General features: G+C 43.3%; 1 protein-coding gene across 4 annotated transcripts in view; it reads right to left on the bottom strand.

Annotated features, from left to right (window-relative positions):
- Positions 1-12,574, bottom strand: part of MAP2K6 (mitogen-activated protein kinase kinase 6) — a 122,575-nt gene that overhangs the window by 42,655 nt on the left and 67,346 nt on the right. For 3 of the 4 annotated variants that reach the window (XM_047833273.1, XM_047833274.1, XM_047833277.1), the window contains one exon: positions 2,158-2,224. In XM_047833273.1, the coding sequence (XP_047689229.1) occupies positions 2,158-2,224 (67 nt within the window). Of the gene's footprint in view, positions 1-2,157; positions 2,225-5,138; positions 5,261-12,574 lie in introns of those variants that run through there. The other variant, XM_047833275.1, reaches the window with a different exon arrangement.

Below are 12,574 nucleotides of genomic sequence, written 5' to 3'. Positions count from 1 at the left end.
CATGGATGAAAAACAAACACCTAAAAATACTCAGCACCATTCACCATTACAGAAACGAAAATCAGAACTGCAATGATGTATCACTATACATCTATCATAATGGCGAAAATGGAAAATAGTGTTAATGTTGGCAGGGACGCAGAGAAACTGGATTATTCATAAACTGCTAACAATGTAAAATGGTACAATCATCCAGAAAGTACTTTGGAAGTTGTTTCAGAGCTAAAAACAGACTTACCATATGACCCAGCAATTGTACTATTGGACACAGGTCCCACGGAAATGAAGACTTATTTTCAAGCAGGAACTTGTTTTTATCATTGACAGCCCCAAACTGGAAACTACCCATATCTCCTTCAAAGGCTAAAGCGTTAAACATAGTGTGGCATATCCATACCATTGAAGGGGGTCAGCAATAACAAGGAATGAATTACTGATACATGCAACAACTTGAATGAACCTCAAGGAAACTATGCTGAATGGAAAAGCCAACCTCAAACAGGAGGAGATGCATGATGCCATTTATGTAACAACCATGGAACAACAAAATGGAAATGGGGAGCAGATTAGTGGTTGTCAGAGATTTGGGCTGCGGGTTAGAGGTGGGCATGGCTCTAAGGGAATGACATCAAAGAATCTTACAGTGTTGATATAGTTGAGTATCTTACTTATGGCTGTGGTTACATAAGTCTACAGATGTGATAAAACTGCATAGAGCCACACACACACACACACACACACACACACACACACACACACGAGTACGTGCAGTACTGGTGAAATCTCAGTGAGTTCTATGATTTGCACCAATGCCACTTTGTTTTGATACTGTGTTGTGTAAGATGTTGATGTTGGGGGGGGGGGGGACACAAACTAGGGGAAGAGTCCATGGGACTTCCCTGTACATTTCTGTATACAATATCCTGTGAATCCACAATAATTTCAAGATGAAAAGTTCTAAAAGTGTATCACGTAGAGTCCAATACAGATAGTACAGGGAAACAATATATTTGACTCTAAACTCTCTAGAAACCAATCAGAGGGGAAAAGTTATTAATTACACAGGTCTTAGGTCCAGAGGAAAAAACAAAAACAAAAAGACCAAAAGAACTAATCTCGGTAGCAGATACGGAAGGAACCTTATCCTGTAGAGCCTCACGAAAGGAATCGTGCAACATAAGCTTGACCCTTGAACTATGGTGTAGAACCCTGAAGACAAGCCCTCCACTCTGCTCTGCACTTAGGAGATTCTTCAATGGAATGCAATGGCAATGTCCTCGACAAAGTCTTACGGTAGACATGAGCATTTTTACCAGCACATGCCAACACCAGGAGGTGCGCTTACTGATAGGATGGGTCATGGTTAAGTCCAAAACCCTTTTGAAAGGGAGGCACCTTTGCAGAGATGAGCAAAGGCCTTGCAAACTCAAGCTTCAGTTGGGATGGCCTTTCTTTCTTTATGCTTGCTCTGCCCCTCCAATACTCCTGTTATGACTTTTTTCCTTGCAATTTCCATTCCTCCCAAGCAGATGCTTTATAAGCTGGTCACACTTCCAGTGGGACAGGGGGGTACTCTCACTCCCCCACAGAGTGAAAAAGAAATTAAGAGGGAGAGAACGGGAGAGGGTAGCCCGCTTCACCAGGACTCGAGCTCACTTAGGGATCTGGGCCAAAGCCTCTGCTAATTAAAAAAAAAAAAAAAAAACAACGCTCCTGTACCTCATTTTGCCCTCTATTTATATGGGATGGGATTTAGGTGTCAGGATGCTGAGTCCTTACCAAATGCCATCTTTCCATCTCAACTCATGTGTTACAGTAGTGGCTTTATACGGGGATTCGCTTGTTGGCCCAAGCCTATATGGAAAAGGCAGAAAGTCCACATCCAGGAACCTCTCATAAGACTCCATCTGCCAAATGACTTTGTGACACTCAATTTTCTGCCAACCGGTAATGTGAGACATTGAGTTCAAAGTGACCCATTCGATATAGACTGACGGACCTATTCCAGGTCCATGGCTTTCCCCTTTAAAGGGCTCTTCTTTCTAACAATGCTTTCCATAGTCGAGGCATTGCGCACCAGTCCAGAAATGAACTCCTATTCCCAGGAAATCTGTAAAGTGGAGTGTTTGGATTAAGACGATGATCTTGCCAACTTACGTGGAACTGGTCTGAGGTTGTTCAAATGCTTCTTTTGGAATTTTAAGGCCAGGGTTTCGCTTCCTGCCTATGGGGGAAAGACATAAGGATAAGGTTAAGGTCTAAATGACAGCATGAGAGTGGGGACAGAGACTGCAACAAAGGAAAAGGGCTAGCCTGGGAATGTGTTGCTCTCATCTCCCCATTCAGAACCCCACTTCCCACCCGGGAAGCCTGTGAGTGACAAGCACCCAAGCCCCAGGCGGAGCCCAGCTTCCCAAATGCTCTGTGGTCGTGGATGAAGTTTTTCGCCACTTACGGGTGAAAATATCCTTATTAGAATGCTAACTCTCTTTACCCAGGAAGACCTGCCCTTTCCTCCCTGCTCAGAGGTGGTCATTCTGAGTTCTTCATTCTTTCTCCTACACAACGATGATGATGGTAGATGGTGTCGAATACAAATTTTTTTCCCCTTTAATGTCAGTCAAATGTAGTCACCCTCGTCTCAGCATCTTACAACTTTCTAATTTAATCTGTAAACATCTGATAGAGTCAACTCTGGAGGTAAAATAAACAATACTTTCCCACGCTTCTGTCCTGCCCATTTCTCAACCACCTGCCATATAAGCTGAAACGCCTAAAAGACGGAGAGAGTATTTATTTACATTTACCCTGTTCCAAAAAGGAAGAAGGATAATAGATGGGCTCATGCAAAGAGGTTATCGCCTCTTTGGGGGCCAGATGGGAATGTAACCCATGTGTTCACCCCTGGGCTGAACGTACAGAGAATTTGGCTCAAATAATTGTTGCTGATGAATAAAAAAAAAAAAAAAAAAAAAAACAAACAAAGAGCAGACTGAGAAATGCCAGCTCAGGAGGCAGGTCAGAGAAAACAGTCTCTTAAGGGCCCAGGATTTTCCTCACCTAAGGAGATTCTGTGCCTCCTTCCTTTCTCTGGTAGGAGAAACCAGAACAGAGCTGGATCAAATGCCCATGGTCCTCCTTTCCTTCTCCCCCCACCCCTGCTCTACATCGCAGGGGTGCACACTATGGCAATGACGCAAGCCCCACAGAGGGTCGGGTAGACGCGGACGGATAGAGACTCTCAAGATGCAAAGAAACTTAAGACATCAAGCAGTATAACCTCCTGGTAGGAAAATGACATCCAAAGGCTTCCATGATTGCTCCACATCACAGAGCCAGCAATGACCCAGTCGGAATCAGAATCTAGGTCTCCAAAACCCAGACTGGAGCTCATTCCCCTAGTCTACAATGGAAGGAGTTTAGAGATGATGGGAGGAGGGGGGCAGGGGAACATGGGATTATGAGCTTTTAAAAACTCGGCTTACATCTGGTACTTCACTCATTAAGTGACCGCCAGAATCACTGTTCACCTGACTCTCGATATCCTCAACTGTAAATGGGGAAATAATACCAATACCTACCTTCCTGGGCTGGATATGAGAACCACGAGGTGTCACATATGAAAGAACACAGACATACCTTAAGTAGCTGTTAATTATAATCATTCAGAGAAAGAATGTGTATAATCTCACTGGGTGTTGTATGGAAACCAATCTGACAATAAATTTCATATTTAAAAAAAATGAGTCATTTAAGGGGCGCCTGGGTGGCTCAGTCAGTTAAGCGTCTGACTCCTGATTTCGGCTCAGGTCACGATCTCACGGTTCGTGGGACCGAGCCCCGCATCAAGCTCTGCCTTGACAGTGTGGGGCCTGCTTGGGATTCCCTCTCTTCCCCTCTGCCCCCACCCCCCACCTGCACTCTTTCTCTCTCTCTCAAAATAAATAAACATTTAAAAAAATCACTGCAGAAATTCATGAGCACAATTGGTCAGATCATCACAGCCCAAGACAATGTGCAATTGAGTCTTCTTTTCCCCCTCTAGGCCTTCAAAGTCCAAAATGAAGATCAATTCTGCCAAGTTGCATAAAGGCAAGAAAAAATATGCTTGGCAGTGGTCAATGCAGAGAAAGCCTTTTGGGTCCACCTTCATTGTAACAGGTCTTCTCGACTCTCTCCTCCTTTGGGCTTACCTGTGTGTTTTATAAGACTCAAGACTCACTATTCGCCTCCTCCTCCCGGAGTTTGGAAGGCCGCTTAGCACATGTTACTACGTTAGTCAGTTAGGCAACGCAACGAACTGTGTCCATACATATGGGTAGACAATACACAGGGCTGTGCTGTATACCAAGAATGTTAAGTAGCTGGATCTGATGGTGAAAATCCAAATAGATGAATGGCCTAATTCCAACAATTCCTATCCATGAGCCTCAGTCAAATAGATAACAATTGCTATTTTAAATGGGATACTCCAGTGAGGAATGAATGGCAAATTCCATTTGTCCAGATAACTACATCTATACTCCAACACAGGCGACAGGTAATTCAGATCTCCCAGCGACTACAACCCTGTAGCCCTCTCAGTGAAAACAAAATAAAACAAAAGCCAAATACATTTCGCCTGTGAAAAAGGCATGGTTGCCACGTAAGCAAACCAAAAGCAAAAGTTACTCTGAAATTCCTACATCTCTCGCTTCTTCATTTCTTACTCAGCTCTTAAGATAGATGTTGAGAGAGAGAGAGAGAGAGAGCTATTTATGGGACAAACTGCCTTTGAAAAACAAACAGAGCGATGAATCATTCCATCACAGCAATTAATTATTAGCCATTCATTATTATACTATAGCTCAACAAATCATCGAAACGTCTATACAAAGAAAGAGTAATATTACGAGAGAAAGAGAGAGCAACCTTTGGGCACAGAGACTAAAGGAATAAAGGACCACAACAAAAATAAAGTCTTCCAGGTGTAAGAAGAGAAGGCTCCCTCTTCTCTGACAGCAGCCAGCGAAACAGTTGCAGGGGACACAAAAGCTGGTTGAATTACGCGGTTGGTATACACCCCGCCTTCATTTCTGATAGTGCATCAAATAAAACAAAAATCAGACACAGGCACCAACATTCCATAATTCACTTACTTGCCCATCACTGAAGGAGGAGCCCAGTAAGAGGCCAGAAGTGACTCTGATGAGGTTTGCAAGGCTGCAAGCAAGACTAGCAGAAGAACACCACACACGAGGCATTCTTTGCTTAGTGCTGAAGACCACACTTCAGCAGAGGGAAGCAGAACTGAACAGACTCCACCCTCCCCAGTGCGGATCGCAGCAAACCTCTCTGAGTTTATTGTTCCCAGCAAACCGCCAACTTCACAGAGAAAGAAGGAAAGTGGGTCCATTTAGACACCGAGGTGTGATGTTAATCATTAGCTAGACTTGGAAGGATAAATCTATAAAGTAATTCTGGCCAGGACCGCATTCTCCAGCCTTTCTACAAATGCCTCTTTCATTTCTTAAAAGGAAGAAAAACAATACATGGTCAGTTTCCAGCTGTGTTTATTTCTAAGCAATCTGTTCCCCCCGCAAGGCTGCCAACACCTGATGCTAACGTTTAACACGTTAAAAAAAAAAAAATTAGGCAAGGAGACCATACGAATTAATACAGCTAAGTGCCCAAGTATGTTAAGTGGCTGTCTCTTTTGATAGCCTAAAGCAAAAACAAAAACATAAACGTATCAGGAAATAGGCTCTGTGTGGTGTCACATGGTCAGAACCACCTTCTCAGAGAGAGAGAATTCTGTGTATTCCTGCAGACCTCAACAAACTCTGCCCTCTTACTGGTACAATCTGCAAAGGGTAAGCCTCGTTGGCTTGGCTGGGCATAGGCAGTGCTAGATTACATCAGCCTGTATCACACCCGTCGCTTGTTTTCTTTGAAAACACAGTCCCGCCACACACACACACATTTGCAGAAATTCATCTTAAACCGAAGCCGGGGTCGTTACGATCCTGGCCCGGAGCAAAATGGCACTGGAGCCTAAAAGCCTTGCCAAGAGCTCGCAAACATTTCCCAGGCCACAGAAATGTTCGCTAGCTTCGGCCATCCTGAAAATGATGGGGTGTACCAGACCTCTTGCTCGGTACCCACGCGGACAGGCTACGCACAAAGAGCTTCTCTCATGTGCTTTATTACATAAAACAGAAGACTGTGCTCCAGTGCCAACCCAAACAGCAAGAGAATCCCACAGGGTCAACAGAAGGTGGCATCGTAAGGATAGGCTGACGCCTAAATATGTGTCAGCTCGGCCGAGGGCTGGGGGTGCGAGGGGGGGCATGATTATGACAGTTTACGGTTATTGACACAGCTTTACAAAAGGATGGCATGGCTTCCAGGGCCAGATTTATTTTAAAAATCTGTTTCCCAACGTCAATGGGGTTTCCAGCCAAGTCACTGGCAACCTGGAGGCCTTGGCTGCCCTCTCCTTCATACTTGCATCTAGGCTCAAGTCCCAAGGGTAGCTGGCACTGAGATCGGCAGAGAAGTGTCATTGAATGTTATTAAATGGCGATGATCAGACGCAAAGCAACTAATGGAGCAGCGGGAAGGCAGTGCAGGGGGAAAGCTGGCTTGACAACAGCGGTAGGACGCCGATGCTCCTGTTCCCCCAAACCCCCGGCTCGCACCCACCCCTGAGGCTCTAGCCGGCATGCCGAAGTTCTTCAGAATTACAGAAAATTTAGAGAAAGAACGCCCAAAAAGCTCGTGTTAAAACACGCAGTCATTTTGATTTCAAGGAGGGAGGTGGATTTCCCGGGACCTTGCCTTTATCTTTGTACTGCCTCTGCCTAGAAGGCTCTGGCGCCCTTGTGGACGGGAACCCAAACTTCCACATCCAGCTCTCATATCGCATGGCCCGCAGAACCCCCTCCCAGACCTTTCTGAACACCACTTAAGGGTCATGCATCCGGCTTTCACATTCCAGCATCTCACCTACAATGTGAACCTGACGCACTTTACCGAACCCCCGCCATTTTAGTTTAAAATGTCCGTCCACTCTGTCTCTGTTGGTGGGAATGCAAACTGGTGAAGCCACTCTGGAAGACAGTATGAAGGTTCCTCAAAAAGTTAAGAGGGCTGCCTGAGTGGCTCAGTCAGTTAGGCATCCAACTGTTGGTTTTGGCTTAGGTCATGATCCCGTGGTTGGTGGGACTGAGTCCTGCATCAGGCTCTACGCTGACAGTGCGGAGCCTGCTTGGGAGTCTCTCTCTCTCTCTCCTTCTCTCTCTTCCCCTCCCCCACTCACGCGCACACACACACACACACACACACACACACACACACACTCTCTCTCTCTCTCTCTCTCTCAAAATAAATAAGTAAACTTTTTTTAAAAAGTTAAAAATGGAACGATGCTATGATCCAGTAATCACACTACCTAAAGAATACAAAAACACTAATTCAAAAGGATACATGCACCACTGTGTTTATTGCAGCATTATCTACAAGAGTCAACCTATGGAAGCAGCCCAAATGTCCACTGACAGAATAGTGGATAAAGAAGATGTTTTATACACACACACACACACGGACACACACACACACACACACACACACACACACACACACACATATACAATGGAATATTATTTAGCCATAAAAAAGAATAAAATCTTGCCATTAACAATGACATGGATGGAGCTGGAGAGTATAATGCTAAGTGAAATAAGTCAGAGAAAGACAAATACCATACGATATCACGCATATGTAGAATTTAAGAAACAAAACCAACAAAAGGAAAGAGAAAGAGAGAAATCAAGAAACAGACTCTTACCTCTAAAAAACAGACTGATGGTTACCAGAAGGGAGCTGGGCAGGGGGGACGGGAAGAAGATAAGGGAAACAGATGATGGGGACTAAAGACCACACTTATCATGACGAGCACTGAGTAATGTATAGAATTGTTGAATCACTATATTACACACCGGAAACTAATAGATTAAGCCATTTAAAAAACCGTCCACTGTCTCAAACAGATCTGCACGACTGTCTTCCACTTCTATTCCTCATACCACGTCTCACAATGTCACATTATTTTTGCATTTATGTATTTACTTCTGCATTTATTACTTATTTAGTATTTATCTTCCCAATAGAAGTTCCATTACGACAGCAATGCCGTATGATGTCCAGTGCCTGCACATCATAAAAACTTGGGGGCTGAATATTTGTTCTTTTCTCAACTGTTTTGAACATTAGGATTGAGTGAGCCCTTCAGAAAAAAAACAAAAATAACAGGCTGGAGTAGAAATAGCAGAAACTTCAACACCAATAGACCTCATTTTAAATCCCAGCTGTGCCACTTATTAACACGGTGAGCTTGAAAATATGTCTTAAACCTCGTTTCCACACCTGCAAATGTAAGATGAGAGGCTCAGGTCACGGAGGGACTCAGCTGGCACAAAATATGTGAGGATATCTAGCAGGGTCTAACATATAACAGGTGCTCAATATGTACTAGCTTCTGTTCTCCCTTCCATGTTTGTGCTAAAATTTTTAAAATATGAGCTAAATAGAATGTTCCCTGTATGGGGAGCATGTTTCTTCAGATGTCCTCTGTTCTTCCTCTCTTATGTTATTTATATTAAAACTACATTTTTCAAGATGCCTGGGTGGCTCAGTTGGCGAGGCCTCCAACTTCGGCTCAGGTCATGATCTCGCAGTTCGTGAGTTCGAGCCCTGCGTCGGGCTCTGTGCTGACAGCTCAGAGTCTGGAGTCTGCTTCGAATTCTGCGTCTCCCTCTCTCTCTCTCTCTCTGCCCCTCTCCTGCTCTCGCTCTCTCTATCTCAAAAATAAATAAACATTAAAATTTTTTTAATTAAAAAAACCTACATTTTTCAAACATCTCGTTGATTCTGAAGCATATTCTCTTGGTTCCCACTGACCATGGGAACTATTTCAGCTCTAGCATTCAGGATCTCTGGAAGCGAGGCCTCAGAATCCGTATCTTTTTTTTTTATAAAGGGCTTATCTTTTTTAAGCAGTTTTAAGCTCATAAGAAAATCGAAGGGAAGGGAAGGCACGGAGATTTCCCATATACTCTCTGCCCCCATATGTGCACAGCCTCACCAACATCAACAACCCCCCCACCAGAGTGATGGGTTTGTTACATGTGATGAATTTACACTGATGCATCATTATCACTCCAAAGTCCACGGTTTACATTAGGGTTCACTCCTGGTATTGTACATTCTATGGGTTTGGACACATGTATACTGACAGGTATACTGATATATATGACATTTACAGATATGCATGGATATCACTACAGTATCATACAGAGTACTTTCACTGTCCTAAAAGCCCTCTGTGCTCTGCCTGTTTGTTCCTTCCTCTCCCCAACCCCTGGCAACCACGGATCCTTTTACTGTCTCCATAGTTTTGCCTTTTGCAGGATGGCATACAGTTGGAATCATACTGACTGGCTTCTTTCACTTAGTGATATTCCTTGAAGGTTCTTCTGTGTCTTTTCATGGCTTGGTAGCTTCTTTCTTGTTAGCACTGAATAATATTCCATTGTCTGGATGTGCCCCAGTTCGTTAATCCATTCATCCACTGACAGGCATCTGTTGCTTCCAAGTTTTGCCAATTATGAATAATGATCCCATAATTATCATTTCATAATATTATGAAAAATAAACATCTGTGCGCAGGTTTTTGTGTGGACACAAGTTTTTAATTCCTTTGGGTAAATAACAAGGAGTGTGATTTCAGGATATGGTAAGACTACGTTAGTCTTGCAAGAAACTGCCAAACTGTTTTCCAAAGCGGCTGCGTTACATACTTTTCATTTTTTTTTTTTTAATCTCCCCAAGTGATTGAAGATTCCAGCCAGGGTTAACAACCCCTTGTCAAGGGTATATTTAAGTAAAGTGTTTCCTTTTTTTCACCTTTTCTCTCTTCATGAGGACAAGGTCACTCTCCCCTCAGTTCCTGGTCCTTCCCCTATCACCAGTCAGTTCTTTCTGGCCAGTAAGAAATTCCACATGGAGCTCCTGACCAGGCTTTCTATATCTTCGAGCCAAAACTGTTAATAATTCACCAAAAGTAGACATTGCAAGGAACAAAAAGTTCATCAAGCTACAAACTCTGCTCTGAAAGAGTCAGGGGATAAGAAAACCCAGTTCCTGTATTACATGACAACTATCACACCATGAATACACAGGAGGTTCAAAGCCGATGAGGGAAATGAAAAACAAATGGTCTCATGGAGAAAGTGATATTTTAGGTGGTCCTTCGATCACTGGTAGGCTTTAAGGGTACATGAGGATTTATTATACAATAGGTCTTCTTTTAACATATTTAAATGTTTTCATTATAAAAAGTTTTTAAAAAAAATAATGGGTAGGATATTGACAACCAGAACACAGAAATGCAACAGTGAGGCTCTAAGCAGAGTGAGCATGAGCTCCTAGTGGTGGAGAGAAGGCACCGTGGTATATTCAGCCAAAGACTGAAAGCCCAAAACTAATAATCTTTAAATTTCATATTTAAGAAGGGAAGTCAGCTATGTTATCCAGTTGAGGAGGTCACGTTAGGTCATCCACATTTCAAAAAAAATAACGTAACAAGGTGAATCTTACATCTGCAGACTATTTTGAAACTGTGGGACACACACAGACACAAACAGACACACACACACACACACACACACACACACACACCTGGGTGTTTTAAGCTTCCAGGTCTCGGCTTATATTTTCCCTGGAATGTTGTCATCACCTGTCTCTACTGGTCAACTTGAACACTCAACTCAGGCATATTCTCCTTCTGGGAGACTTCCATAAAAAAAAAAAAAATTAGAATAAATGCTCCTCCTCTCTGTGGTCACAGCAGTCTGGATGTCTCTTTTCCTATACTGATTGACTGAATCCATCTGTTCACCCATGCCTTGCACTCGAATGCCAACTCTTCAAAGCCATCCACCATGTCCTACCCAGGCACGGGGCAAGCACTAGACCCAAGAAGTCAGAGGCAGAGACCACAGCCATCTGACTGATAAATAAGCTACTTAAACTTTATGGAGGGGGCACCTGGGTGGTTCAGTCGGTTAAGCATCTGACTGGCTCAGGTCATGATCTCGCAGTTCGTAGGTTTGAACCCCACGTCGGGCTCTATGATGACAGCTCAGAGCCTAGAGCCTACTTCAGATTCTGGGTCTCCTTCTCTCTCTCTGCCTCTCTCTCTCTCTCTCTCTCTCTCTCTCTCTCTCTCTCTCCCCTTCAAAAATAAATAAACATTAAAAAAACTAATAAACTTTATGGAGGCAAAACCCATAGGCTCTGGTAATTTACTGGATTAGAGGTGTGGAAGATCAGAAGATAAGCAGTAACAGCAGTAACACCAGTAGTAGTAATTTGGCTTTTTTACACCTAAATGAAATTAAGTGAAAGAAGAAGGTCAAGGCCAGTTGGGATGGGTGGTGGAGAAGGAAGACAATGAGTCCCAATTCTGACAAGTAAAGTCTAAGATGCTGGGGTGGGGGTGGGGGGACTGTGACAAATTTCAAGCAGACAAATGGAGCTTAAGGTGGGGGGTGGGGAGGGCGGGGAATATGCACACCTGGGAGTGACCAACAAAGGTAGAGAGTCAAAAACAAAACAAAACAAAGTAGAGAGTTGGATGAGAGGCTGAGAAACAAAAAGAACAAGAGAATGGAAGGCAGACAAGGCGAGACCATTTTGACAGAATGAGATGTGAATGAAGCATCAGTGAAACACACACACAGAGAATTGCTGGATGTACCAAAGAGGAATAAGCCAATGTGTTCAGAGCAGCACCATCAACTCATTCGGAAATGGCCGTATTTTCAAAGAATGAAAGCACTCAGAAGACTCTTCTTACAACCTCAGGTGATCGAAGCTCTTTTTTTTTTCAGACTGGGTTGAACTGAAGCATGTTCTCGTGTTAACGGTTTGATGCTGACTATGTGTTCTTGAAGGAATGTAAAAGCAAATCACAGCCAATGCCCTTCACTTGTGGTCTGGGCCCCGAGTGAAGGTAGGAGGCAGGCAGTGGTTAGGTGGGGAATCCCCAATGTCTGTGCTCATCTTCCTCATTTATGGGCTGATTCATTCATGAGTCTCTACTGAAAGGAAATGTAGTCATACGAATGTTAAAGTACCACTTTGAAATAAAAATGTGGCAAGGGGTTGCCGAGAAATTTAGTGACGTGTTTCACCTTTTCAAAATGGTGCACTAAATTTTAGTTTAGGTTTAAAATTAGCACTCATATTTTAGAGATAAATACTGAAATGTCTCCAAATGAAATAATATGGTTGTAGAGTTTGCTTCAAAATAATATGGTGGAGTAGGGGTGGGGAGGGGAGCTATAGATGAAATAAGATTATCCATGAGTTGGGAATTGTCGAAGCTAAGTGACAGATACATGGTAATTCATTGTCCTGGGTGCCTGTGAATACGTGAAATTTTCCAAAACATAAAGATTTTATTAAATAGCTACTGAACAACAGAAAATTCTCTTTTAATACTTAAAATAGAGGGATAGTGAATAAGAGG

This window comes from Prionailurus viverrinus, chromosome E1 (assembly GCF_022837055.1).
Source record: "Prionailurus viverrinus isolate Anna chromosome E1, UM_Priviv_1.0, whole genome shotgun sequence".
Classification (NCBI taxonomy): Eukaryota; Metazoa; Chordata; class Mammalia; order Carnivora; family Felidae; genus Prionailurus; species Prionailurus viverrinus.
Note: the sequence above shows the minus strand (reverse complement) of the source record. Positions and strands in the feature narration are given on the sequence as shown.